The sequence below is a fragment of the Schistocerca americana genome, chromosome X, assembly GCF_021461395.2.
Source record: "Schistocerca americana isolate TAMUIC-IGC-003095 chromosome X, iqSchAmer2.1, whole genome shotgun sequence".
NCBI lineage: Eukaryota > Metazoa > Arthropoda > Insecta > Orthoptera > Acrididae > Schistocerca > Schistocerca americana.
The window spans coordinates 237,034,648-237,060,054 of record NC_060130.1 but is presented as its reverse complement, the minus strand read 5'-3'; the positions used below and the strand labels follow the sequence as shown (position 1 = coordinate 237,060,054).

Sequence of the window (25,407 nt, the reverse complement as noted above, 5' to 3'; positions counted from 1 at the left end):
ATTACAGGCTTCCTAAAACTTTTTGAGGTTAATTACTGTCATTAACAAACTTGAAAATAGAGTGAATTTATGATAAATGTAAATAATATATACTCCTCCTGAAAAGGAAAACTAAATGTAACACAATAAGTTAGTTATAACAGTAACTAAATCATGAATGCCAATTAGTTTATGCACAAGACAATGGAAACTTCCAAAAATTCTCAAAAATGTATGTTTACTTACACTAATGTACACTAAAATTTTGGGTGATCTATTCTTTGGCAGCCACTCTGAATCACAAATGCTGATCGGTTATGAAGTAAGTTATCCATAGCTCTCTCAACTTTTGAAAATTTTCAAAAACATAGTTCTGCAAGAGTCCAATCATTCTCAACAATAACAGTTTCTTACATAATTTTACAATAAAATAAGAGAATGATTGTTTTCAAACATGACATGCCTAGTGTTCTCAAAAAGTTTAAAAGAGCACAAATAATTTTAAGCCTAAAAATAATAACAGTACAAGTTTATCACAATACTCACAAATATTTGAAATTTCACAGTATATGAGTTTGATACTATCAATGCAAGATTACATGGAAGTGACAAAAACTGTAAAACATATGAATCCAGAATTTAAAATCAACATACAAAGCTGGCATAAGCAACATCACAAAAAAGTTATTCCAAAGTAATAAATACATAAATAAATGTGCAATTGCACAGATTTTTTACTCTACAGATTCCCTTGTAGGTTTAGGCACAACTCATGAAAGAGCTGTGAGCCCCCTTGTGTTGGGTATGGGGCTGGTCCTGTCAGCACCAGTGGCCAGCCTAATTCCCTCATGGTAGATAGCATCAATGATCTTCAGATATGAAGGTCTCACCGATCCATACACTGTGACCCACAGTCTAGCCACGATACCACAAAAGCATAATAAAAATGGAGTAGATGTGCTGTGTCTGATCTCCAAGCCCTGGATAAGGTATTCTAAGATGTTCAGTGCCTTCTGCGTCCTGGCTTTCAGGTTGCTCAAGTCTGGTAACCACCACAGTTTGGTGTTAAAAAAAGTTCAGAAATATCATAAAGCCTCTGAAATGTAGAGTGGTGTCCCTCATAAGCAAGTTAGGTGAATTAAAAGTACAACGGGAATGATTAAAATGAAAACACACACACACACACACACACACACACACACACACACACACACACACACACACACACACACCCTTGTCTGCAGAAAACAGAAAATCCACCTCTGCAGGCCACTTCTCTAACATCTGCACTGTAAGTTACAACTGATGAGTCGTCGTTGCAATACTGGAGGAGGAACAGAAAAATGCAAGATCTTCCACAAATATCGAACATTATACAAGACTCCATACATTAGATTTGATACTATTAAAACTATGGAAAAGAGGATAACACTTAAAACACTGCTCTGAGGAACACCATTCTCCTGCTCAAAACGACCCAAGAGCAAGTCACCAGCTCAGGATGTAGAAAGTGATAGGAAGGACACTATGAAGTTGGATTTGTCCTAGAATACTGTGTCTCCAAGTACTGTAGTACGCTTTACTGATGTCAAACAATATACTGATACAATGACGTTTACATAGGACAGCCTGTTGGGTAGCCACCTCTGGCAGTCATGTTGTTGACATTGGATCAAAATCTCCGGAATACATACTGTAAGTGGTTAAGGAGTTGCCTGGTCTCCAAAAACCAGACCAGATGATGGTTAACCATTCATTACAGAGTCTTTATGACACAGCTCGTTAAGGTGATGTTCCCATAACTACTGGGGCATGTGCAGTCTTTTCCTGTTTTGGGGAGAGGTATCAATATCGCCTCTCTCCACGAGCTGGGGATGTGACCTGTCTGCCACATCAAATTAAAACAGACAGAGAGAATTTCCTTTGATGCTGTTCGTAAATGTCGAAGCATGCCGTACCGGATTTGGTTGTGACCGGGTACAGTATCATGAATCTCAGACAGTTCTGATTCCAGCTCCCACATGGAGAAAGGATAATTGTAAAGTTCATAATTGTCAGATTTTATGTGTAACTTGTTCCTCTCTACAGTTTTACAGTAGTGGCAAAATGCCAGATCCTGTCTGGCAGTGGCAGTAGTCATTGCAAAATGCTCTGTTCTTATCTGAGCGATGTCTGGGTGTTTGGAAACACCCCCGTTTCAGCACTGCTGCTATTGTTAAACAATTTAGTTTACCAGAAATCCTCCTGACGGCTTACCTTACTTTTGCAGAACAAGTGGAAAGATTGATACAGTCCAGGAACACCTGCCATGTCCTTTTATTGCTCTCCTTAACTATGTGTCAGGTCTTGGCTCTGGTGACCTGACCCAGATTGCTAAGTGTACAGGTAAGTCAGACGTATAGAAGATCACGTGTGTGACGTGGTCCACCCATTACTGGATGCTGCCTGTGTGTTCAAACACGGCCATCTGGCTGAACAGCATCCAATTAGCTCTGTTGACCATCCATCATGGTGGCTTTCTTTAAGTAATGTTCCATCCGGTTGATGGATTCACAGTGGGAAGTGGTCGCTGGAATGAAGGTCACCAGTTGCTGCCCACTGAGCGGGGCCTGTGAGGGCTGGAGAGCAGAAAGAAAGGTCAATGGCCAAGGATCACCCAGCAGTAGTCCTTGTAGACGATGCAAAGCTCTTGAGACATTGTGAGGTTCTCCAAAATGTATCCCTAGGACAAACAGAGCTCAAGCCCCAGAATATATTATTTTCCAGTGGGAGAAATAGGTGGGGATGTCGTTCTATAAGGCCTGTGAGAGTCTCAGAGTCCATCGCAGCCTGTGGAAGTAAATACATTGAGCAGATATTAACATCCGACCTACACAAACTTCGATGGCTACTGCTTTTAGGTTAGTAATCAAGGAGAGAGAAGAGGAGGTGTGTGTGTGTGTGTGTGTGTGTGTGTGTGTGTGTGTGTGACAGACACAGCAACCCCTCCCTTGGATCCCCAGTCAGGTCATTTTTGCATTGAAGGGTATAGTCCCATAGCACAGGGGCGCCAGTAGCTTTAAAAAGTGTTATTTGTAAATACAAGCACAGTGGATCAGTGCCTGTGCTAGGCGTTTCAGCTCCTCCACATAGGTCCTGAACCCACTAATATTCCACTGTAGTATGGGAGCCATTTATCACTGGGGGTTTACCTTTCACACTGTCTCTCCATTGGTGTGGGGATCCTACAATGGGTGGAGATTGAGTCTTGGGGCGACACGGTTGTCCTGGGCTGATCCCACATTCCATTGGCTCTGAAGGAGAATCAGTAGTACCATCAGATAGAATGACACAGACATCACCTGACAGTTTACTATCTGTTTTTGCCTGTGGCTGAAACTTCCCGTTTGCTTTTTTTTTGGATGGAAAGGCTTTGTAGGAACTACCACAACAGTGGTAATGGTGGTGATGGACAGTTTACCAGACCCTGCTTTCGAAGGTATTGTGAGATCTGCAATGTTAGCAATCATGGCTTTTCCTGATTTTGTCATGAGAGGGGTGGGGGGCCATGGGTTGTGAAACAACTGCTGCTTCACAAGTTCACTGAAAAATGAGTTAGTAGTACTGACACTAGCAAACTCCATTTGTGTACAGATATGCTGTCAGAATAGGCCTTTTAACAGCTGAAGCAGAATATTGGTGAATGTGGGAGGCTGCATAGCCTTGTAGATCTATCTTGCCTCACCATACGGGATGTGCTTCGTTGGTTTACGCTCCTGTGTCTTCCTTTCTTCAAGGCACTGGTACTTCAAAACCAACGTATTTAAAAGGGGAAAAAAAAAATTGTGGTTTGTGGCAGAAAACCACAGGGGCTCAAAGGGTTAAAACAGAGCACTGGCTCAGGAACAGAGGGACAGGGTTTGAAGTGAAGGAATCCTACCTTGATATGCTTTGGGAGTTTTGTGGTAGTGAAGGCAAGGATAAGTGAGTCGGATTTTATGAGCTCCCCATCCACCCTTTCCATTACATGTCACATCTCAATGATACCTTCTTGAGCCCACTTATCTTTCAGTTCTTTTCTGGGAATATCTAACAGCTCTCTAAAGGACAACATCTTTGCTGTAGTTCAAGGTGCTGTGGAGCTCTGTTTCATTGGTTTTATTACCCAGGGCATTTAGCTTTCCACAATTTCATTGCTTGCAATGTCCTCCAAATCTTTTTGAATGTAAAAAGGTTAAACTTTCTCAAAGCTGCCCCCTTTCCTTTTACATGTTATAAACACATTCTGAGTATCAGCATACATTTTCTTACTATAAACACAAGAACTCTTAGCATTTACTGAGTATGGAGGACTGGATAAACAAGGCCTCTTGTGAGATTGGGTATTGAGACCCACCAGCAGTACAACCATTCCACTGGGGGGCTGATAACTTACAGTTTGAGAGTTTCACCTCAGTTTCATGAGCAGCTATGGATATAAAGGTCCATCCAGATAGAGTCCCACTTCCCTAGGTAAGCCTCAGGTACAACAGATTCCCCAGGTTTTGACCATCCACACAACCTGATTGTTTAAATCAACATCTGCACCACTGTGCAATATGGTGGGTGGTCACTGTAGCATGCCCAGAGATTATAGTTGCAGCGGACTAGCGGTGCTTGCCAGTTCCCAGCTCAGGACACCCAGGCTCTTCAAGCCAGTATCCAGCAAACGAATGTGAAGTTCCTTTAGGGGCTTGCCATTTAGCAGCACAACCTGGGAGGCACCTGTGGGTTACTGAATACCATGGAGAATGCAGTGAGCAGTACCTGCTCAGCAGGAGTAGGGTCGACTGTCACTATTACTCTTTTGATGGAGTACGTCTTCAATTAGTGTCCATGAGCTGGAAAGACTGCCATGGTCTGTGCTATGATTTTGCACATGTGGAAACTGACAATGGTGTGCTCACAGCAAGTCCGACAACTGTGTCACCAGAAACCAGCATGTAACCAGCAGAGGCTCCTCGTTTAAGGTGGCAGCTGCCATTGGCAGTGGAAGTCAGATGGCTGGATTGTGCAGTTCCAGCAGTGCAAAAGTACCCTGTGAGACCAGCAGTGGCACTGGCTTTCCACAAGGCACACAAGAATACCTCCCACACTATCCCATAAAGTGCCCTGTCACCAACAGGATTCATACGCATATCAGTGAGTGGAGGCACATGTGTGTGGCAGACCCTTACAAACCTTACAGCGTGAAGATAGCTCTGCACAGTATGGCTACTCCCCAGTTGTCATCTGGCACCAAACTCACCACACTGTAGGTAATCTATCCATTGCTACAATCTGCTGCAGCCAACAATAACCTCAATCACTGACACAGTGACACCAACTGCAACTGACTCTGTAGGTAGTCATTTTTCTCAAATTTAGGTATTTAGTGTACACACACAACATGGTGGCACGCAGAAACCCCAGTCAGAATTGTACAGGTCACCCTTCTGATGCTCAACTGTCACACTAATGGCTAGCACAAGGTGTGACAACACCCTAGTTGTGTGATATCGCTAACTATTTCATTCTGTCTGGCAATTGTCGCACATGACAATTCCCGATTCTCTACTCCAAGTTTGGATGATCAACCACACAGTGTGTGACTGACTGTGACAATGCTTTTGCTTTGTGGATTTGTCTCACCATGAGAAAGTGTCACTATGTTCAGAGCAGTGGTTCATCAGCCACTCAGAACTGGACTGATGTGACAGGTGCCTGTTGGCAACTTAATATTCTGATGACAAATACCATTTAGCATCTTGAGATAGGATGCACATGCTCATCTGGCCGAGTACTGGTTTATGCAACTCTCTGTGCTAGTCTATCCTGAGGAAGTCGCTTCATCTCTGCATGAATATTGCAACTTACATACATCTGAATTTGTTTTCTGCAGTCACTTTATTTCCCTCTGTAATTTTTACCTCCTGCACTTCCCTTCGTTGCCAAACTGATGATTACTTGATACTCAGGATATTGTATCAACCATTCCTCCTCCTAGTTATGCCATGCCATTTCTCTCTCTCCAATGCAATTCAGTACATTCTCATTAGTTATTTGATCTACCAATATAATCTTCAAAATTCTTCTGTAGCACTACATTTTGGCAGTTTCCACTGTCCACATTTCACTCCCATACAAGTCTACACTTCAAACAACTTCAGAAAAGACTTCCTATAAATTTATATTCACTGTTAACAAATTTCTAAATAAATTGGACAGTTCAGAATGGAAAAACAACAATACGGAAAGGATAGATTGCTACTCGCCACACAGAGGTGGTGTTGAGTCATTGACAGGTACAATGGAAGAGACTACTAAAACACTAAAGCTTTCGAACAAAGTCTTTCTGCTGTAGCATAAAATGTGCACGTGCACGCCCACATCCGCAATCCCCCGCCCCCACAAATCTCTCTTTTTTAGAAACACTTTTGTTGCTATTTATGTCCTCTCTTCTTTTACCATAAGTTAATATTATGCTCAGATAGCAAAACTTATCTCTATTTTTGCTGTCTCATTTCCTGATCTAGTTCCCTCAGTATCAGCAGATTTAATCTGACTACATTCCATCACCCTCATTTCACTTTGACATTGTACTTCATCTTCTAACCTGAACTGACAAATTATCCTTTGCATTCAACTGCCTTTCCCAGCCCTCTGCCATCTACGAAAGAATTACAATGTCGTTGGCAAATCTCAAAGTTTCCCCTCTCTTCTCCCAGAACTTCAATCCCCTTTCTTAAATTCTCCTTAGTTTCCTTTACTGATTGCTCAATGTACAGATTGAATACCACTGAAGTAGAAGTGACAGGGTCAGTATTTCCTCGAGTGTTCCTACATTTACCTCGAAGTCATATAGTTCCTACCCCGAGTATGCTCCTGCCAATGTTTCTACTGTTCTACAGGTACTTCCTGTTAATAAATTAATGTGTAAAGGTAATCACTCACCAAACATCAGAGGCATTGAGTAGTTGAATGACAGATAAACAAGAATGAAATGTTCACTAGCTTTCAGAATCACCATTCTCCGAGTTAAGGACACAAGCACCAAGTATGTCCTATTCCAGTCCAGTCACACTCTTATCCTGTCAGATGCAGGTCCACCTGTGAAAGAAGTCATGTTACATACTGACTCTGCTATAGTTTAGGCACAGTGTTCTAATTGAGCATAACCATCTATCAGCCATTCACCCCTACAAATGGCCACTACCGAACTGCAGCCAAGAGCAGAGTCCACCACAAGTCAGCACAGCACACCGACGAGCACTACACACACAATTTTGGTGCCTACTTTATGATCTGTGTCATCCAGACCCTTTGCCTGGTACCTCCTTCTCTGAATTACATAGACAGCAGTTGTTCTGGCACAGCATAATCTGATCCTACAATTCTCCCGACTTCAATGTACTGTTCACACCTGCCTCTGCCATACTCGTAGATCCTAACTTCACTTGTCCCGTACACCTGCATACTCTTCCTCACAGTCTATCCCCCCTTTGTCCTATTTCCCCCATTCTCAATCGACATTACCGCATCAATGTGCACTGCATGATCTCACTAGTGAGGGCACTTGCGCTGTAGTTCTATTCTGTACATCTGCTGCCTCACACCGATTGGCCACCTTTCCCAAATCCCTCTCTGCACTCTCTGCCTCCCTTCTGTCTTCAACACAGTTGAGCTGCAGAGTTACAGTGCCAGCACTGTCTTGTTAGCCGGTGTGTTTACACTCTATAGCTCACACAAGGATTGTCCAGAGGTTATCAATTTTCAGTGCTGTTGATTTGCATTCTGACAACAGCTCTTCTATTTGGTGAATTATTAACTTTACATCTTAAATTATTTCCACCCAACACGATTTTCCACGACCATATTGATAATTCCTGTCAATATTTTGCAAGCGTGACTTATAAAACTGATGGTTCAATACATTCACTTGTTGGCACTCGCTTTCTTTGGCATTCATATTATGTTTTTTTCTAAGTCCAAGGGTATCTCATATATCTTACATAATGAGGAGGAACAGTATAATCATGGTCAGTTCTCCCAAAGATCTAAATAATTCTGCCACATTTTTATACTTTCTCCTTTCATGAATTAAAGTAAATATCTCACATTTTTGAATGATTTCTATCAGGCCTCATCTCTTCACTTATTTGATCCTCTGCTGCCTCCATTATTTTGAGTCTCGAAGCTACTGATTCACTTTCTACCACGTGTCTTTCTTCCCGTTTCACATGATTGTGCATAATGCTCCATTTGAAACCCCAGACATTCTCCAGTACTTTCCGTAACTTTTTATGTTACTGTAATTTCTGAAGTTTTACTCTGCCATCTGTAGCGTATAGATCATCGTCCGACTCCGTATCTGCCCCTGGAAATGTTTTGCAGTTATGGTTTCAAAATCTTTGCTTTACCATTCTATAAGCTATCTGAAACCTTCTAGTGTCTCCATGTATACAAACTTCTTTCACGATTTTCAAACTAAGTGTTAGCAACAATTAAATTATGCTCTGCATAAAATTCTACCGGAGACTTCCCCTTTCACTCCTTTTCACCAGCCCATGTACACCTACCAATTTTACTTTCTCTTCCTCCTCAAATTCCAGTCCTCTGCTGCCACCAGATGTTTCACTCTCTTTACTATCCAAGTAAACTTGTCTACTCTCATGGATATTGGCGTCACATTTATCTCGACTTCAGCAATACATTCACTACACCATGTCTGGTTTTAATAGAGGAGTAATTATTGTCTCCCTTAAAGTTTTCATACACTGGTAGATTAAAATGACTGTTGCTTTTTGTTGTAGGGTCACAGACGTCATCCACCCACAGATTTGATTGCAGTTCCATTTCTGGCATAATACAGTGGACTCTTGTCTCAGCCGCCATAACATACTAGCACACAAAGTCAGCTGTACAGATTTAAAAAACACCACATTTTTTCATAAAATATATCATCCATCTAGCAGAAAGATTTCTCTAACACAATTCTTCATGTAAAATGAACTGTATTTTTCTTCTGATATGTCTATGGTGTTAGGTACTTTGCATGGCTTTAATCATCAATTATAAAACACAGTCATGTGCAGTTTCTTGATGTTCTCATTTACCACAGCAGTACTGGGCTTTGAAATGACGCACAAGACACTCTATAAATCTTAATCAAAATCAAATGAATTTCTGTTGGTGATAAACTGTGCCAAACAAATAAAAAAAATAAAAATAAAAAAACAACCCTTTGATTGATCTCAAAGTCATCTGCGTGTCAAGCAAAGAACTTTTCACACTGCCACTGTATTTGCCAAACTTGTGAGATAACAAATTGTATGTGACAACCAGAGCTGAACTGTAGGCACAAGGCATTAAGTAAGGAACAAAAATACACCACTGAAATTCTGCGAATGTTATTGGCAGCCGGAAAAAAAGGAAGATTTATATATGAATGCAATTTATTACTTACACTGAATACTGAAAGCTAATTATGCAACTACTGAAAATATTTTGCCACACAACCCTACCACATTAAATAATTAAGAACCCCCCCCCCCCCTTTTATCAAGTACTGCAGGCAAACCAGATTGTCTGTCACAAGAAATTTCACATGAGGTTCTCAAAATTCCATTTTTCCTCTTTCTTTAAGGAGCTTCCAAATAACAGATGTCTCATAAAGCACTGGTAACATAACAGTATTAATAGTTTAGACACACTTTCTCTGTGTAATAGCTCACCGAAAAAAGGTGTTCCATTCATATACCGAATGCAAATCTGGTTGCATTAATGACTGTAGGCATAGTAATGCTGCACTGCACGATTTTACTAGGCAGGATTACAATTTTGTTAAAGTTCTAACAAACGAGCTCATAACAGATTAAGTTAGTGCTGGGATGGTGTGCTAATCATTGTGCAACAGTTCTCCAAATGGGGCAAACAGAAACGCAAGCACTGCTGTGCTACTTAACAGGACACAGTGAGGTAATACAACATAACTTCACCGACCAAGTGCCACTGCAAAGTCAAATGCAAACAGAAAGAACTGAACTCAGCAATACAGAATAATCATTGAAATTACCACAGCATGGCAAGGAGTGCTGATGGATTCAATAAATGAGTAGAAATGCGCTCACACAATCAGAGCCACAACATCATATATGCAGGCCAAAGAAATACAGAAGCTTTCAGAACTCAAGAACACATTCTGTAGTGCTGCTATGCTGTCCCTGTCACTAGAACCAGAAAGACTGACAGTCTATTGAGTTTCAGGAAAACCGCCAGACGTTGATTGGCGATGGTCAGCCTGCTACTTACTTGTTGACTTCAACACCAAGAGACGGTCAACCTGATGCAAATCACAGCCGTAGTCTGCCACTGCTGCTCACTAGGACATCACGGATGAGAAGAGAAGACTGGTGAGCACCCAGATTTTTTTGACAAACATCACGCAAAATCCAATCTTTTGCAGTATACAATACAGCTAAGTGAGACGGTTTTCACTGGGGGATACTGCTGCATGTGAGGCAATGTCACAAGATGCATCCCTCATGAAGGTGTTGCTGACTACACTGCGAACACATATCCTAAGGATTGGTTCTTGTGATAAAATACAATCAGACATGTGGAAGTTAGTGTGGGTTTCTGCTGATACCAATTTGCCACAGGAAATGTAGTAGAGCCACTATAGGAAAATTACGAATTGAATAGAATGCACTGCATGATGAAAGAGAAATTCTGACATCAACTGCAATCAGGATTGAAATAAATCTAATGGCACCGAGTGAAAATTTGTGCTGGATCAGGACTCTAACCCGGATTTCCCATTCATCACAAACGGTAGCCTCAACCACTTTGGCTATCTGAGCACACTTCCCATCTGCTACCCAAACAAGTTTCTCATCAAATCCAAATTCCCATATCTCACACAATACAAATGTAGCGTCCCATGTTCTCTTAGCTAGCAGCCTCACCTCATTTCCGCAACAGGTCAAGCAAAGGAGGTATAATTATTTGTCATCAAGGTGAACGTGAGTGGTACTTGACAGCAAATAATGATACCTTCAATGTCTGTTCCTCCATACATGTCTGAAAGAACAAACACCATACATATAGGCGAATTTGTGGTTCCTGTAAGCCTGGATAACTTTAGCACGTAAGTGGTTAGTGTGTCGAAGGGCCTATTTATTGTCACATTAGAGACATTAGATGAGAAAGATCTTTTTAGGTCAAGTTATGACAGATTCACAACCTAACTATCAATGCTGCAGCATTAAGATAAAATGTGGGTCACTTGCAGGAGAGAGTCCTTGATTACCCACCACTGTATACCTATAGGAAACAATGTGCCAGTTTGTAAGAAGCTTTACAGCATAGCGAGGCATCTTCAGCCCATAACAAAAGAGTTTATAGCTCAATAGTTAATGGAAAGTATTATACAACAAAGTGATAGTTCGTAGGGAACAAATATTGTCATCACATCAAAAAAAAGTCAACAGATGGCACCAGAAAGTATAGATTCTGTTACAATTACAGCTACCTAAATACGAAGACCATGGCATATGCACATCTGATCCCCAGAATTACGGAAACATTGGACAACTTCCTACAGTGCCAGTACTTTACAACAGCGGATCTGAGAGGTGGGTACCATCAGCTGGAAGTAGTCCTGGAGGATAGACCAAAGACTGTTTTCACAGTCCCATGCGGACATTATCAGTATAAACAGATGTCATTTGGGTTCAAAAACACACTGCCCACATTCCAGAGGTTATCAGATGGAGTTGCAAGTGGGTTAAAGCAGACCACTTGCATGGTGTATCTGGACAAAACCATCGTATTTTCGAAGGATATGCCAGAGCATGCGACATGCTTGGAGGATGTATTCAGCAGGCCGTGATCTACCCATGTAATGCTTAGCCTACACAAGTGCCATTTTGCACAAACACATGTAACTTACCTTGGGCATGTGGTTAGCAGGAAAGGTATTCAAACTGATCCTCATCTAACAGAGGCAATTCAGACTTCACAGCACCACAAACAACAAAATTAATGGGTTTATGCAATTATCACATATTTGTTAAGGATTCAGCACATATCATGGAAGCCCTGAATCAACTGTAGAGCACAGGTGAGAAATTCCACTGGTCAGCATACCGTATTTACTCGAATCTAAGCCGCACCTGAAAAATGAGACTCGAAATCAAGGAAAAAAAAATTTTCCCGAATCTAAGCCACATCTGAAATTTGAGACTCGACATTCAAGAGGAGAGAAAAGTTTTAGGCCGCATCTCGAAATCGAAACAAAGTTGGTCCATTGTAATATGAGACACAATTTAGGTCGAATGAATGATGATACAGCTACAGTAGTTTGGTTCGAGTCGTAAGCTCAGCAGTTAAGCTTCACCAGGTAGCCATTGCTATGCGTCAGGTGAAATACGGGTACCCTTCCTTTTTCACGTGCTTCATCTGGTTTGAATTGACTGCTTATTTTTCTTTGATCTGATAAGCGCCGTTTTCTATGTTATAGGTGTTTACATCACTCTAAGCTGAAAATGCATTACTGTACTGTGTCATGCATTGTTTGTCGCATTCTGATAGTGTGTGTTTACGGCTTTTCGCCGCTCGCGGCATGCCTTGCTTTTGTGCGCACTATCGCCACTTTAAAAAAAAAAAAAGAGAGAGAGAGAGGAATCGTCTGATTAGCGAAACAATGGCAACAAGAGACTGCTATCTGTTGTTACTTACACTGCTGCTTTCTTTGATAATGATCAACAAGAACCAAGTAATAGACAGCGTATGATAGAAGATGTTCTTAACGAGAGTTTGGCGAAAATTTTTCTCCATTTGAAAATCTTTGCAGGCGCCTCTTTAGTACATTACATTCTGCACAGAAATTAGAGTCATCTTAGATTTAAAAATCTAGTCAATTGCTGTGCTTCATTTCTGACTGTATTAGGCATAAGAATAATATGAATATAAACATGACACGATATGTATATTCTTCCGCGTTTGCTGTTGTCTCACTCTAGTTTTGTAGTTTATTAGGCAGACAGGATTTAAATGAGATAGCAGCAAACACAAAACAATACATGGCAAAATGTTTATATTCGTATTATTCTTATGGTGAAGAGAATACTGCATGTGATTCACAATTCATAAAAGTTCCTATTAGCAACCATCTCTTCTCACAGGTAGGAAAAAATTCAGAACGTAGAGTTGGCCATATTGACAAGTAGAGTTGGCCATATTGACAAATATCTCAAACAGTCTTGCCAGCCGGATTTTTGTAGTACACTGAAATGCTGCTACATTCGAAGACGAACAATACGGAAATTGTATTTACTTCGCTGGATAATGTATGAAAATGCAGTGGTCGAAACTCGGGGTGGAGAAAAAAAGCTCGTCTTCCACCTTTTTTTAAAAAAAATTATTTACTGACGCAGAGGATTTGGTGCCAGTATTTATCTTTGTGCCTACAAAGCATGCCTGTGTAGCGCTACATATATTCGACGGCAGAAATTAGTTGTGGCGGCACCCACAAACATTTTTCGAACTTCCGCTTGCTTTGCACTTGATTCTAAGCCACAGGCGGTTTTTTGGATTACAAAAACCGAAAAAAAGTGCGGCTTAGATTCGAGTAAATACGGTAACTTCAAGCAGCATTAATTTTTGTTGCAGCACTTGGCTTTCCTGATTTTGAGAAGGTCTTTATCTTCTCCTGTGATGCCAGCAATGGAGTGGTTGGTCGTGTTTTGAGCAAGAACATCCAGTAGCATATGCGTCAAGACAATTGAACAAAATGTAGTGTAACTTCACTATGGAAAAGGAGATGGAAAAGAAATGGTCAAATTAATGTAAACCATTTCTTTTCAATTATTTTATTTCTCCTTGTATTATCAAAGTGTAGACAATATATGGCATAAATTTAGAATAGGTAAATGTTAACTTTTTTGGCAGATACTGTATCTTGATAAAATGGTTTGTAATTTTGATTAGTCAGAATAAGGAAAAAAAATTCTCAAGAAGACTGTTGGAAAAAAAAGGGGGGGCGTGGTCTTCTTATAGTCAGGGGTGTCTTATACCCAGGTAAATATGCTATCTGCAGTATGTAGTTTGCACTTATAATACTGAAATGCATACTGGTTCAGGTCTGTTGCCTTCCAACGTGGTGTACAGTAGAAAAATGGCATCCCTCTTTGATACCATGATTCCTAACAAGGGAACCTCCCCATCGCACCCCCCTCAGATTTAGTTATAAGTTGGCACAGTGGATAGGCCTTGAAAAACTGAACACAGATCAATTGAGAAAACAGGAAGAAGTTGTGTGGAACTGTGAAAAAATAAGCAAAATATACAAACTGAGTAGTTCAAGGGAACATAGGCAACATTAAGGACGATGCACACGCAGGAGCGCCGTGGTCTCGTGAGCAGCTGCGGAACGAAAGGTCCTTGGTTCAAATCTTCCATCGAGTGAAAAGTTTAATTTTTTATTTTCAGTTTATGTGACAAACTCTTATGTTTTCATCACTTTTTTGGGAGTGATTATCACATCCACAAGAAAACCTAAATCGGGCAAGGTAGAAGAATCTTTTTACCCTTTCGCCAAGTGTACAAGTTAGGTGGGTCGACAACATATTCCTGTCATGTGACGCACATGCCGTCACCAGTGTCGTATAGAATATATCAGATGTGTTTTCCTGTGGAGGAATCCGTTGACCTATGACATTGCGATCAAATGTTTTCTGTTCCCATTGGACAGACACGTCCTTTCATCTACTAATAGCACGGTTTTGCGATGCGGTCGCAAAACACAGACACTAAACTTATTACAGTGAACAGAGATGTCAATGAACGAACGGACAGATAATAACGATGCAAATATAAAGAATGTAAAATTTTCAGTGAAGGGAAGACTTGAACCAAGGACCTCTCGTTCAGCAGCTGCTCACGCTACCACGGGACCACGGCGCTCCTACACTCACTCTCTCCAATATGTTGCTTATGTGACCATGGACTACTAAGTTTGTATATTTTGCTTATTTTTTCACAGTTCCACACATCTTCTTCCTGTTTTCTCAATTGATCTGTGTTCAGTTTATCAAGGCCTATCCACTCTGCCAACTTATAACTAAATCTGAGGGGGGTGCCATGGGGAGGTTCCCTTGTAAGTTAGGACCAGACTGTGAATCAGTTAAGAAATTTGCTAAAAGAATACGTGAGGTATGGCAGAAAGTAAGGTGAGCCAGTACTAAAGCTTTGGAGTGACAGGAAAGTCCAAACAGCATGTGAAACTACAATAATATGAAGTGGGTCAAAATGGTATTGGTCATCAACCCCTTACACACCTAAGAGAAAGGTGAAAAGGTTTTTGACAAAGTATCAGAATCCTTATTAGGTCATCGAGATGACTTCTCTGGTTACCATTAAAGTACAGTTTCTGACAAATGTCTCTCCATGTGTATAGAGTTAAACCTTTTTGAGGAATGGTAGATCCATTTTCACAGGTCCCAATGATGGAGTCAGTGCGTGTGAAAACAATTAGCAAAGTTTGGAAGTATGTACCAGTACACAAGCAGGATGCACATAGCATACCCTATGCATTACGGTCACATGATAAATAGTAGTAAAGTTCAGCTGTGCCATGTCTACAAGTTGTTCTATTCTTGTCAAATGTATATGGAGTTGTACTATGGGTCGTTATAGTACTATTATAGGCACTTATTTTTTATTAGTTTTATTGTATATACATGTTTTTGAAGGAGGGAGGAGATGACAGGAGTTCCTTTCCTAGGTGACGAACAACCAAGTGCAACCAAATGGATTGTGGTAATCATGATGTGTCTGCACAGCATCAGTGGACAAGCAATGCATGAAGCTTGCGTCCATCCGTTGGAAGCAGGTCTGTTATTTTCTTGACAATTGAATGTATTGGAGATGAGTCACCAACAGACATTTAGATTAAACACTGACATGTGGGAAGTAAGAAACCAGTCCAAGGACTGCAATAAGCATTTGTAGGGCTGTATAAGGAAGTGGAGGATAACAAAGTCCTCACTGAGGTACAGGGTAAATACAAGGAATTGAGCACGTCACAGGGCAAACTGAGAGCTCAACTGACACAAATCACTGACACAAATCACTGACACTGTACCACAGATATTAATTTGTAGGAAATGAAGGTGGTTCAATGCAGGAGGGAAAATATTAAAAACAGTATTTGGGACAGCAGATAACAAAGGTATTTGGGAGCTGAATACCACAGTTAGGCAAGTGCAAACACTGGCATACACCACCAAAGCTATAGTAGATTGGCATACAGCACAATTGTCGAACTTTGAGCAAGATGTTCTGACCAGATCCAAGACGGTATGTGAGTTAAGCATGGGTTTACCCCAATACACCCAGGATATGAAGGGAACAGTAATTTAGGAGAAATACAAAAGCAACTGACCTTACTATACAGTAAACGATCAATAGCCAGTTTTTTATGAGCAATGGCACATAGACTCAATGATGCACGAATTGAAGATGGGTCACTGCAGAAAATAGTTTACCATAAGGCAAACAAACCATTAAGTTCAGTGTTGCTGCCACCACAATTCTTAAAAGGGTTGCAACTAGTGGAAGAAGAATTCCCTGTAGAGCTATGGCATAAAGGAGAAGTGTCGGAGAAACACTTTGCAATGTTTTACCACATGGCAAATGTGAACAGAGCAAATGGACAGAGCACAGTTATACGTGTTAGTTCGACCACCAGTTGTAGAGATGAACACGCCATATAGATATTACACAGTTCACCCATATTCAGTAAGACGGACAGTTATGGGATGGTTGGTTCAAATAAAGATGCGAGATATTTTAATTATGTTTGAGCATGGACGAGCTCACACTCTTATGTCTCTGTGTGACCTCGAGGAGCATTCGAGGAGAATATCATCATTTGTTAAGCCACAAAAATGCAGACTGATGCACTGACAGGCAACATGCAACTGTTTCTGGGGAAACAAAGACAATGGAATGATGGACAGAAATATTTGCATCACAGCCTCATTTTCAAAAGATAGACACACATTGGATATACTTAGTCTTTGCACCAGCGTCATAATTACGAAATGCTATAGGGAGGGAAAACTTCAGGGCACAGTATAGTTTGAGTTATGTGATAGTGGCATTTTGGTGAATGGCTCAACGTGTGAGATAGCTGTGACAAACTTCTGCCTCTCAGCTAAACTCAAGGGTATGACTGTACTCCAATTTACTCTCTCTACTTCATATTGGCCAGAGAAAATTCCTGCGGTACTGCCAACACAGAATCTAACTTATCTTACCAATACCCTGAATGCTAATCTCATACACTCCTTACACACACTGATAGTATCTCAGCAGGGCAAAATTTCCATGGAGCAAATGTTCCAACATATTCAACAATACTACAGGAGAACCAATGCTGAAATGTGGCAACTATAAACATTATGACCACTAGTTTTGCCCCATTACTGATAGTAATTTGCTTGCTTATTTTACTTTTTTATCAGATGCAGGAGTCTTCATATATCCAGAATTAGCCACATATCAGACACCTATCAAGTGGTTAACTAGCATAAACCAAGACATGAAATAATGGAATTGTAAATTAGTATAACTTTTGAGAGAAGGAAATAAGTATAATGGAACATAATCATAAAAGAGAGCTCAGCAAGCCAAAACTCTATAATGATAATATAGAATTAGGAAACAATCCATGTAAGCCAGTTCCCAAGAACAAAAGTTTTGCGCCATGTACATTTACATAAGTAGATCTAAAAAATGTCATAGAGGGCAAGCAGAAGCAAAATTTGGGACGATTTTCTTTGAAATAGGGGAGGAATGTTACACTGCAGAATAATTTTACTGAGCAGGCTTAAAATTTTGTTAAGGTTCTGACAGGCGAGCTCGTAACAGATTAAGTTAGTGCGGGGCTGGTGTATCAATCACTATGTCAACATGGTGTACCACCAGTGCAACATACCACAGAATAGGGCAGACAGATATGCAAGCACCACTGTGCTACTCAACAGGGCACAGTGAGATAACACTATGTAACTTCACTGACCAAGTACGACTAAAAAAGTCACACGTAGACAGAAAGAACCAAACTCAGCAATCCACAATCATCGTTGAAATTACCACAGCAAGGCAAGGAGCAATGACATGTCTCATGAACGGGGACAAATGTACTCCTACAAGCAGAGCCACAGTGTCATAGATGCAGGCTCAACCTGTGAAATAGAGATGCTTTTGGAGCTCAAGAACACACTCTGCTGTGTTGGCAGAACCAGAGAGAATTACAGTCTGATCAGTGAAACATGCTGATTGACGTTCACCAGCCTGTTACTTGCTTGCTGACTTCAACACCAAGAAGCAGGCAAACTGATGCAAACCACAGGTGTGGTCTGCCCCTGCTGCCTAATGGCATATCATGGATGAATGAGAGGACTAATGAGCAGCCAACCCTGCCCAATGCTCAGTCATCACAGGTTATCTGCAAGCTGCCATCTTCACATTGATCAGGTGAGGTACATCCATGCTGCCCCTTCGTTGACTCTTGAGTATCTGGTGCAGTATTGGTCAATCCCTGGTGGATGACTGGGGGCCTAGTTTTGACGACAACTGGTGCCCTGGACCAAAGCAGTCTTAAATTGAGTGCACAACAGGCTGTCTTTGAGACTGTTGAAGTGGTAGCTGCACTGGGTCACTGCAGTACATCTGGGTGGTCTGCACCTTCCTCATCCCACTACTATAATCAATACAGCATGCTGCCATGGCACTGACCTGTGGAGGTGACATCATAGCTCACTGATGAGGTATCAGCATTCCTTTATAGTACATGCACCTGCAACCACCAGCCAAATACAGCACTGAAGACCACTATACCTTTGTAAACTGTGCTTGATCAACAAAAGCTATTACAGATAATGCTGAATCACTGATGTCTCTGGGCATACACAGGACCACTCACTCTCACTCTTTGCTCAACCTCTTGATAATGTGTACCCATCTCTGGGTCACTACAGTAGGAAAAAACTGTGTGTCAATCATGGCTTCAGCTTCTGAAGTTGTTTAATTAATCAATCCCCAAACAAATGGCATCTTATTGGCAATTTAAATTCTTAAATGGCGGTAACATACTTTGCTGAAGAACAATCCTCACTTTCCCATTTCATCCACATAAAATTTATAGAAAATTATACTGCTGCAAGTTAATAATAGTATCAATATTGTAGTAATAAATTTAATATACATAAATTCACTATATCAGCATCTGGTGCAAAATCACTCAGAGATTCAACTGAAAATAGAAATTTGGTCTTTATATCATGCACAAGCAAGTAAAATAAATGATTTCATCTTTTCTTAAAGCAGATGAACGACATACTTAGCTGCTTTATTGTTCCAATAGAGGAGAAATATTTCAACAGGTGGAATTTCAAGTGAGAGAAAGCTGACTATGCGAGATCAGGTGAGTCAAAATTTATAATGAACATTTGATTAAATAATAAAAATTTTGTGAGACTTACATCAATACATTACTTATGGAATGAAAGAGACATTTTATTGTAAAACAGACTGTGATCACGAGACAGAGTTGTGTGGTTTACAATTATTCAAAATTAATAAAAAATTTACTTACATATCCCTGTATTTCTGCAAACACTGTAGAGCCAGCCTTGTCAATTATTGCATCCACTTCCTCCACCACATCGAAGTACGCTTCATTATTTGTGTACTTCACACCCGTTCTTCGCCATGGGATATTTGATAACTGACCGCTAGGCAACGTTGCACTCACACTGAAATTGAAGAAATTGATTATTAAGGTCTTTTCAACACAATCTAGCAGCAATAACTTAGGAATAGTAACAAGCACTGCAGTGAATGAATAATGGGTCATGACAAAACCTATAAGGTAGAAGAATGACAGGCACAGACTAAAACGAGGAATGGAAATTAATTACCTCCAATTTTAAATATTGGTGTTCATTACTGACACTTTCAGTGTTCTGTCGTTCAGCTGTCAGAGTAAGGTTGCTCAGAATACAGCATCGATGTGTGAAGTCTTTATTTACTGAAACTTTTTAGTGCACTATATGGTGAGTGAATCAATTGCTTAATGAGATATCAAGAACATTTGTTAAGAGTTAAAACTGGGCTGTTAGCAGATTGCCAATAATCTGCCTATCAGAGTTTTGGAATTAACGTGCCAGTGGTGATAGCACAAGTGGATTATCAAGAAAAGTCTGTTTCCATAAAACAGGCAAGAAGTATAGCTCACAAGAAAGAAAACAAGCAGGAAGGGAGAGCAAGATTGGCTGTATGGTCACAAAACAAGATACATTAATTTTTACAGGTGTAATCAAGTGAAGTGTCGGTTCATTTGGCAGATGATTAAAGCTAGCAAATTCAACCACTCTTCCGATAAAATGATTTTAACAAATGTGGATTTACTTCATGGCACTGTTACATTCCAAAGGTTGGAATTCAGTAGGAGTACCAATATGCCTACTTCATTATTTACACAAGCTCAACCTCAATTTCTTCTGTACTAATACCTGCCATTTATTTTGTACCATCACCACCAAGTTATTACAGTTAAATATTAACTGAAAGATGAGGAACAACAAGTGGTCACAGGGACAAACACAGCTTAAACAAACACAAACAAGTCAGATAGTATAGTAAATTAATGGAAATTCCATGATGAAAATTACAAATAAAAATTGAGGGTTAAAAACAACTCAACTGCTTGTGATGAATGAGTGGTCCATAGGCCCTCCTAAAGCACAGAAAAAATTGTAGCAGTTTTTGGTTCTCTTTCAGCAACACCACAACATGAGTTGCTGAAGTCACAGAAGACTTACACAGTGAGACTGTGTGTGTGTGTGTGTGTGTGTGTGTGTGTGTGTGTGTGTGTGTGTGTGATAGCTAATATACACACAACACCATGGCTCACCACAGTAATTTTACACACACACACACACACACACACACACACACACACACACACAAATAGTTCAACAGGTGAAGAGGTTGAAACAATGTAACATGAAATAAGAGGAATTATGCAAAGAGGAGACAAAAATTTAACTGTGATAAGGAGGCTGGAATTTAATAATATGAAAAAGAAGAGGCATGGTAGGAGAACATGGATTGAGAGATAGGAATGAAAGAGGAAGCAACCTGTTAAATTTTTTCGCAAAACAAAATTTAATCATTGTAAAAATCTGGTTGAAGAATCATGAAAGAAGGTTTAATATGTGGAAAAAACACTGGAAGGTTTCATATGTATCATATAATGGTAACGCAGAGATTTTGAAATCAGTCTGTAAATTGCAAAACATTTCAAGGAGCAAATATGAACTCAGAACATAATATATAGTTATGCACTGCGGATTAAAACCAAAGAAATTGCAGAAAAAAGAAAAAAAAAATAAGTAGATGGGGCCTAGATGAGTTGAAATCACCAAACGTTGTTGATAGTTTCAAAAGCAACAAACATTAGGCAACAACTGGCTGAAATAGGCAAAAGAAATACAACAGGAATTCCATGGGTAGCTTTGAGGAATGATACAGTGATGACAGCAATGGATCAAATAGGCCATAAGACAAGGCTCAGCAGAACTCTTTGGATAATACAAAAACATGTGAAGGCAATAAATACATCAGACAATTATACTGACAGAGAGAAAAAAGCATGCAAGACAAAAGGAAAGATGTGTGTCATGTACAGGAACATCAATTAAACTTCTGGATAAAAGAGAAGCACAAGAGCACAGATGGTAATCCAGTACTATGTGAAGAAAGGAAGTCATGGAGATGACAGGATATATACAAGAGCTGTTTACAGGAAATACATTTAAAGGCAATATTACAGGAAGGGAATAGGCAAGGGACAGATATGAGATGAGGATGCACTACTCGAGAAGAATTTGAAAGAGCACTTAAAGACAGCCAAAACAAGACACCTGGGGTAGGTGACACTCCATCAGAATTATTGACATTCTTGGGAAAACCAACCCTCACAAAACTGTTCTAACTTGTATGTGGGACAGAGGCAGAATTTCCTCAGGTTTCACGAAAATCTAATAACACCAGTGTCTAAACAGTCAGACACTGAAAGGTGTGAGTATTATGGACTCAAAAGTTCTGGATGTAAAGTAACACCTGCTGTCTACAGAAGGATGAAATGACTGACTGTAGCTGAGCTACTGGTAAAATAACAGTATGCTCTGGGGAAATGCAAGAAGATAGTTTGAAGAAAAGCAAATCCATATTTATACAATTTGTAGATTTAGAGGTTTTGAAAATATTAGATGGAACACACTATTCGGTATTCTGAAGTTATTATGGATAAAAATACAGGGAGTAAAAATGTATTTACAACTTGTACAGAAAACAAATTGCATTTGTAAGGATCAGTGGATGTGAAAGGGAAGGAGCAGTTGAGAAGGGGGCTATATAGGTTTGTAGCCTACTCCCAGTGTTATGGTGCTGGGCGAGAAGTAAAGAAACTAAACAGAAAATGGAAAAAGAATTAAAGTTCAGGGAAAAGACGTAAAAACTTCAAGGCTCAGTAATAACAGCATAATTCTGTAGGATGACAAAGTATTGAGTATCAGCTGAACAGAGTGGATAGTGTCTCGAAAAGAGATTATAAAATGAACACTGACAAAAGTAAAATGAGGGTACTGAAGTGTAGTCAAATTAAACTGTGTGATGGGGAGGGAATTAGATTAGGAAATGTGAAAAAAAGAAAAAAAACAGATAAGTACTCTATTTGAGTAGCAAAATAAATGACAGTGGAAGAAGCAAAGTGGGTATAAAATGCAGACTGGCAATAGCAAGGAAAGCGTTTCTGAACATGAGAAATGTGTGTAAATTGAATTTAAATTGAAGTGTCACGATGTCTTTTCTGAAAGTACTTGTCTGGAATGCAGGCTTGTACTACAGTGAAATATGAACAGTGTACAGTAGTGACAGAAAGGAGAATAAAAGCTATTGAAGCATGGCACCGTATAAGAAATGTTGAGGATTAGATGGGCAATCGGTGAACTAATGAGGAGACAGACTGTTGTTTGTGCTGGCAGATACAGTACACAGCCATACATACAGAGGGTGCCCCAAGGCATGACCAGTCTTTTGTGTGGCACCAAGCAGTTACAATCAGGTACCACAGAGAGGCACTTTATTAATGGCAACTACATTCTGTGGTAGGGGGAATCTCTTCCTGTCACCTTTATGTTGGACACCACGTTAATTGGTGAAAGCAACGTAACTGGCAATGATGAGAAACATAAATGGCAATGTTTAATCAGCGACAAGCGCAAACGCCAAAACTGGTTATGAGTAGAAAAGCTACACCTGATTATGGATAAAAAGAGTGATAAAATAACTAGTGATGGGAAATAAAATACAACAGAATTGGCAACAAGGAAAACAAGGTTGCAAGCACAACATAACTGGCAAGTGCTTGTCAAACCCATGGCAATTGTAAGGATCAGTGGATGTGAAAGGGAAGGAGCAGTTGAGAAGGGGGCTATATAGGTTTGTAGCCTACTCCCTACATACTTTTGTATGGAACTATGAAACACATTCTGGTTGCTAACCCAATTTCTTTTTCAGGGTGATAACAGAGAATTTCAAATAATGTTAAGAATTCCATTTTTACAGAAATGGTTCAATCTGATGTCCTCAAGTCCATGATGCCGCTGCTGAACAGCTATCCACCACCCAGGAATTTATTGTGGCCCATCTGTCCAAACTAGCAGGAGAGAAGGAACATGACCATGAAAAATTTATGATGTCACTGCCACCATTTCCAGCTTTTGACTAGAAGATACAATTCTGACTCAAGTATGTCTCCAGGAAGGAGTACATTTGATTGTGCATCAATTATCAGGTGATGTTGAGCACGAAGTTTTTCTTCTTGCAAATGCTGGCACAGAAATTTTCATATTAAACCAAGAGCGATGCCCTGAAGTAGATCTGATGATGCTCCCCACTCCCATATACACTCAAATGCTAGCATGTTACTTTGAGGCTCAAGTGCAAATGGCAGCAGCTAGGCATAAAATTTTTCAGTGCTTTGAGAAACCCACTCAAGGATACAGGGACTAAACAGAGATCGCAAATTTCTGTGTGAGAATGAAACGTGCAAAAAGTCATATGTTGTTTCTCTCATTTGTGACATGCCCATCATGTACTCAGCTTACAATAAGTTGAAGTCTGACTACTCCATCGACATTTTCTTTTAATCTGGCCACATAAACCGACATTAGTATCAGCTGACTCACTTCAGTATGGAGACACTAATGTGCTTACAATGCATCAAAACAACCCGCATGGACAGGCTGTGAGTGCGACTATGTGCATAAGTCACTGGGCAAAAAAAGACACAAGCAGAGAAGATTGTAAATAGCTTCAATAGACAAAAATTACATTTATGTGCATGCTGTTTCTTAATCACAAGTGAGAAGGTTGTTTCTTCCGAAACGCACACCGCCCTTAATAAAAAAAAAAGGTCATAAATTTGAAGTGTGCAACACGAAGATAATCAGGCAACACAATAAAACGCTAAAGTACACAAAAGTGATTCATAACAAAAATAAAATTGATGTTCAAGATGAACATAAGGAAATAAATAAAATTTCACAGGCAAAAAGTAAAGTGAATGTTATTTTCCCAGTAAATGATACAGTTCTATCTGTGATGCTCAAAGTTACTCAGTGCCACTGAAGTTTCAAATAGACACGGGCTCTTCCATTTCTTTAATCAGTTCACAGGCATACAAAAAATTGGGAGCATCAGAACTACTTGAATTTCAGAGTTTGCTACTTTAAGTCAAGTCAGCATAAGATTATCCCTGTCAGCTGGCAGCTCTGTTGTCAGCTTTAACTGTGAAGTGCAAATGGCTGCAGGAGAAGCAAGAGTCTTCTGTAGAGCTGCGACACTGATACATTGTCGCAGAGATGTTTATGAAATTGCATTACATGACTGGTTGATGTGCGCGTGTGAAGTGACCATGCCCAACTCACCGCAACTGGCAGGGATCTAACATGCCTCAACTATAGCAACAGCTACCAACAACTTCCAGTAAAAGGTGAATTCTTAATAGATTTTGCATACAATTTACAAAAGAGACCAAATTTATAGTACTAAGCCCACACAAATCACAAAAATTAGTAGAAACAATTTATTCAATAAATTAAACTTCACCATCCATGGAGGACTGAATCAGATTCACACTGAATAGTTGCAGAAACTATTGAAACAACGTCATTTTTTATTAATCAACCGCACCATTAAAACTACAAAGTGCACATCACGAAGTGGAATGCTGTGCCAAAATTCTGTAAAGCACACAATATTGCATTTGCATTAAAGGAAAAAGTGAAACAG

General features: G+C 40.0%; 1 protein-coding gene across 1 annotated transcript in view; it reads right to left on the bottom strand.

Moving 5' to 3' along the window:
• LOC124555105 (AP-3 complex subunit mu-1) overlaps positions 1-25,407 on the bottom strand; it is a 163,734-nt gene that overhangs the window by 64,362 nt on the left and 73,965 nt on the right. The window contains exon 5 of the mRNA XM_047128906.1: positions 19,643-19,802. Within this exon, the coding sequence (XP_046984862.1) occupies positions 19,643-19,802 (160 nt within the window). The remainder of the gene's footprint in view (positions 1-19,642; positions 19,803-25,407) is intronic.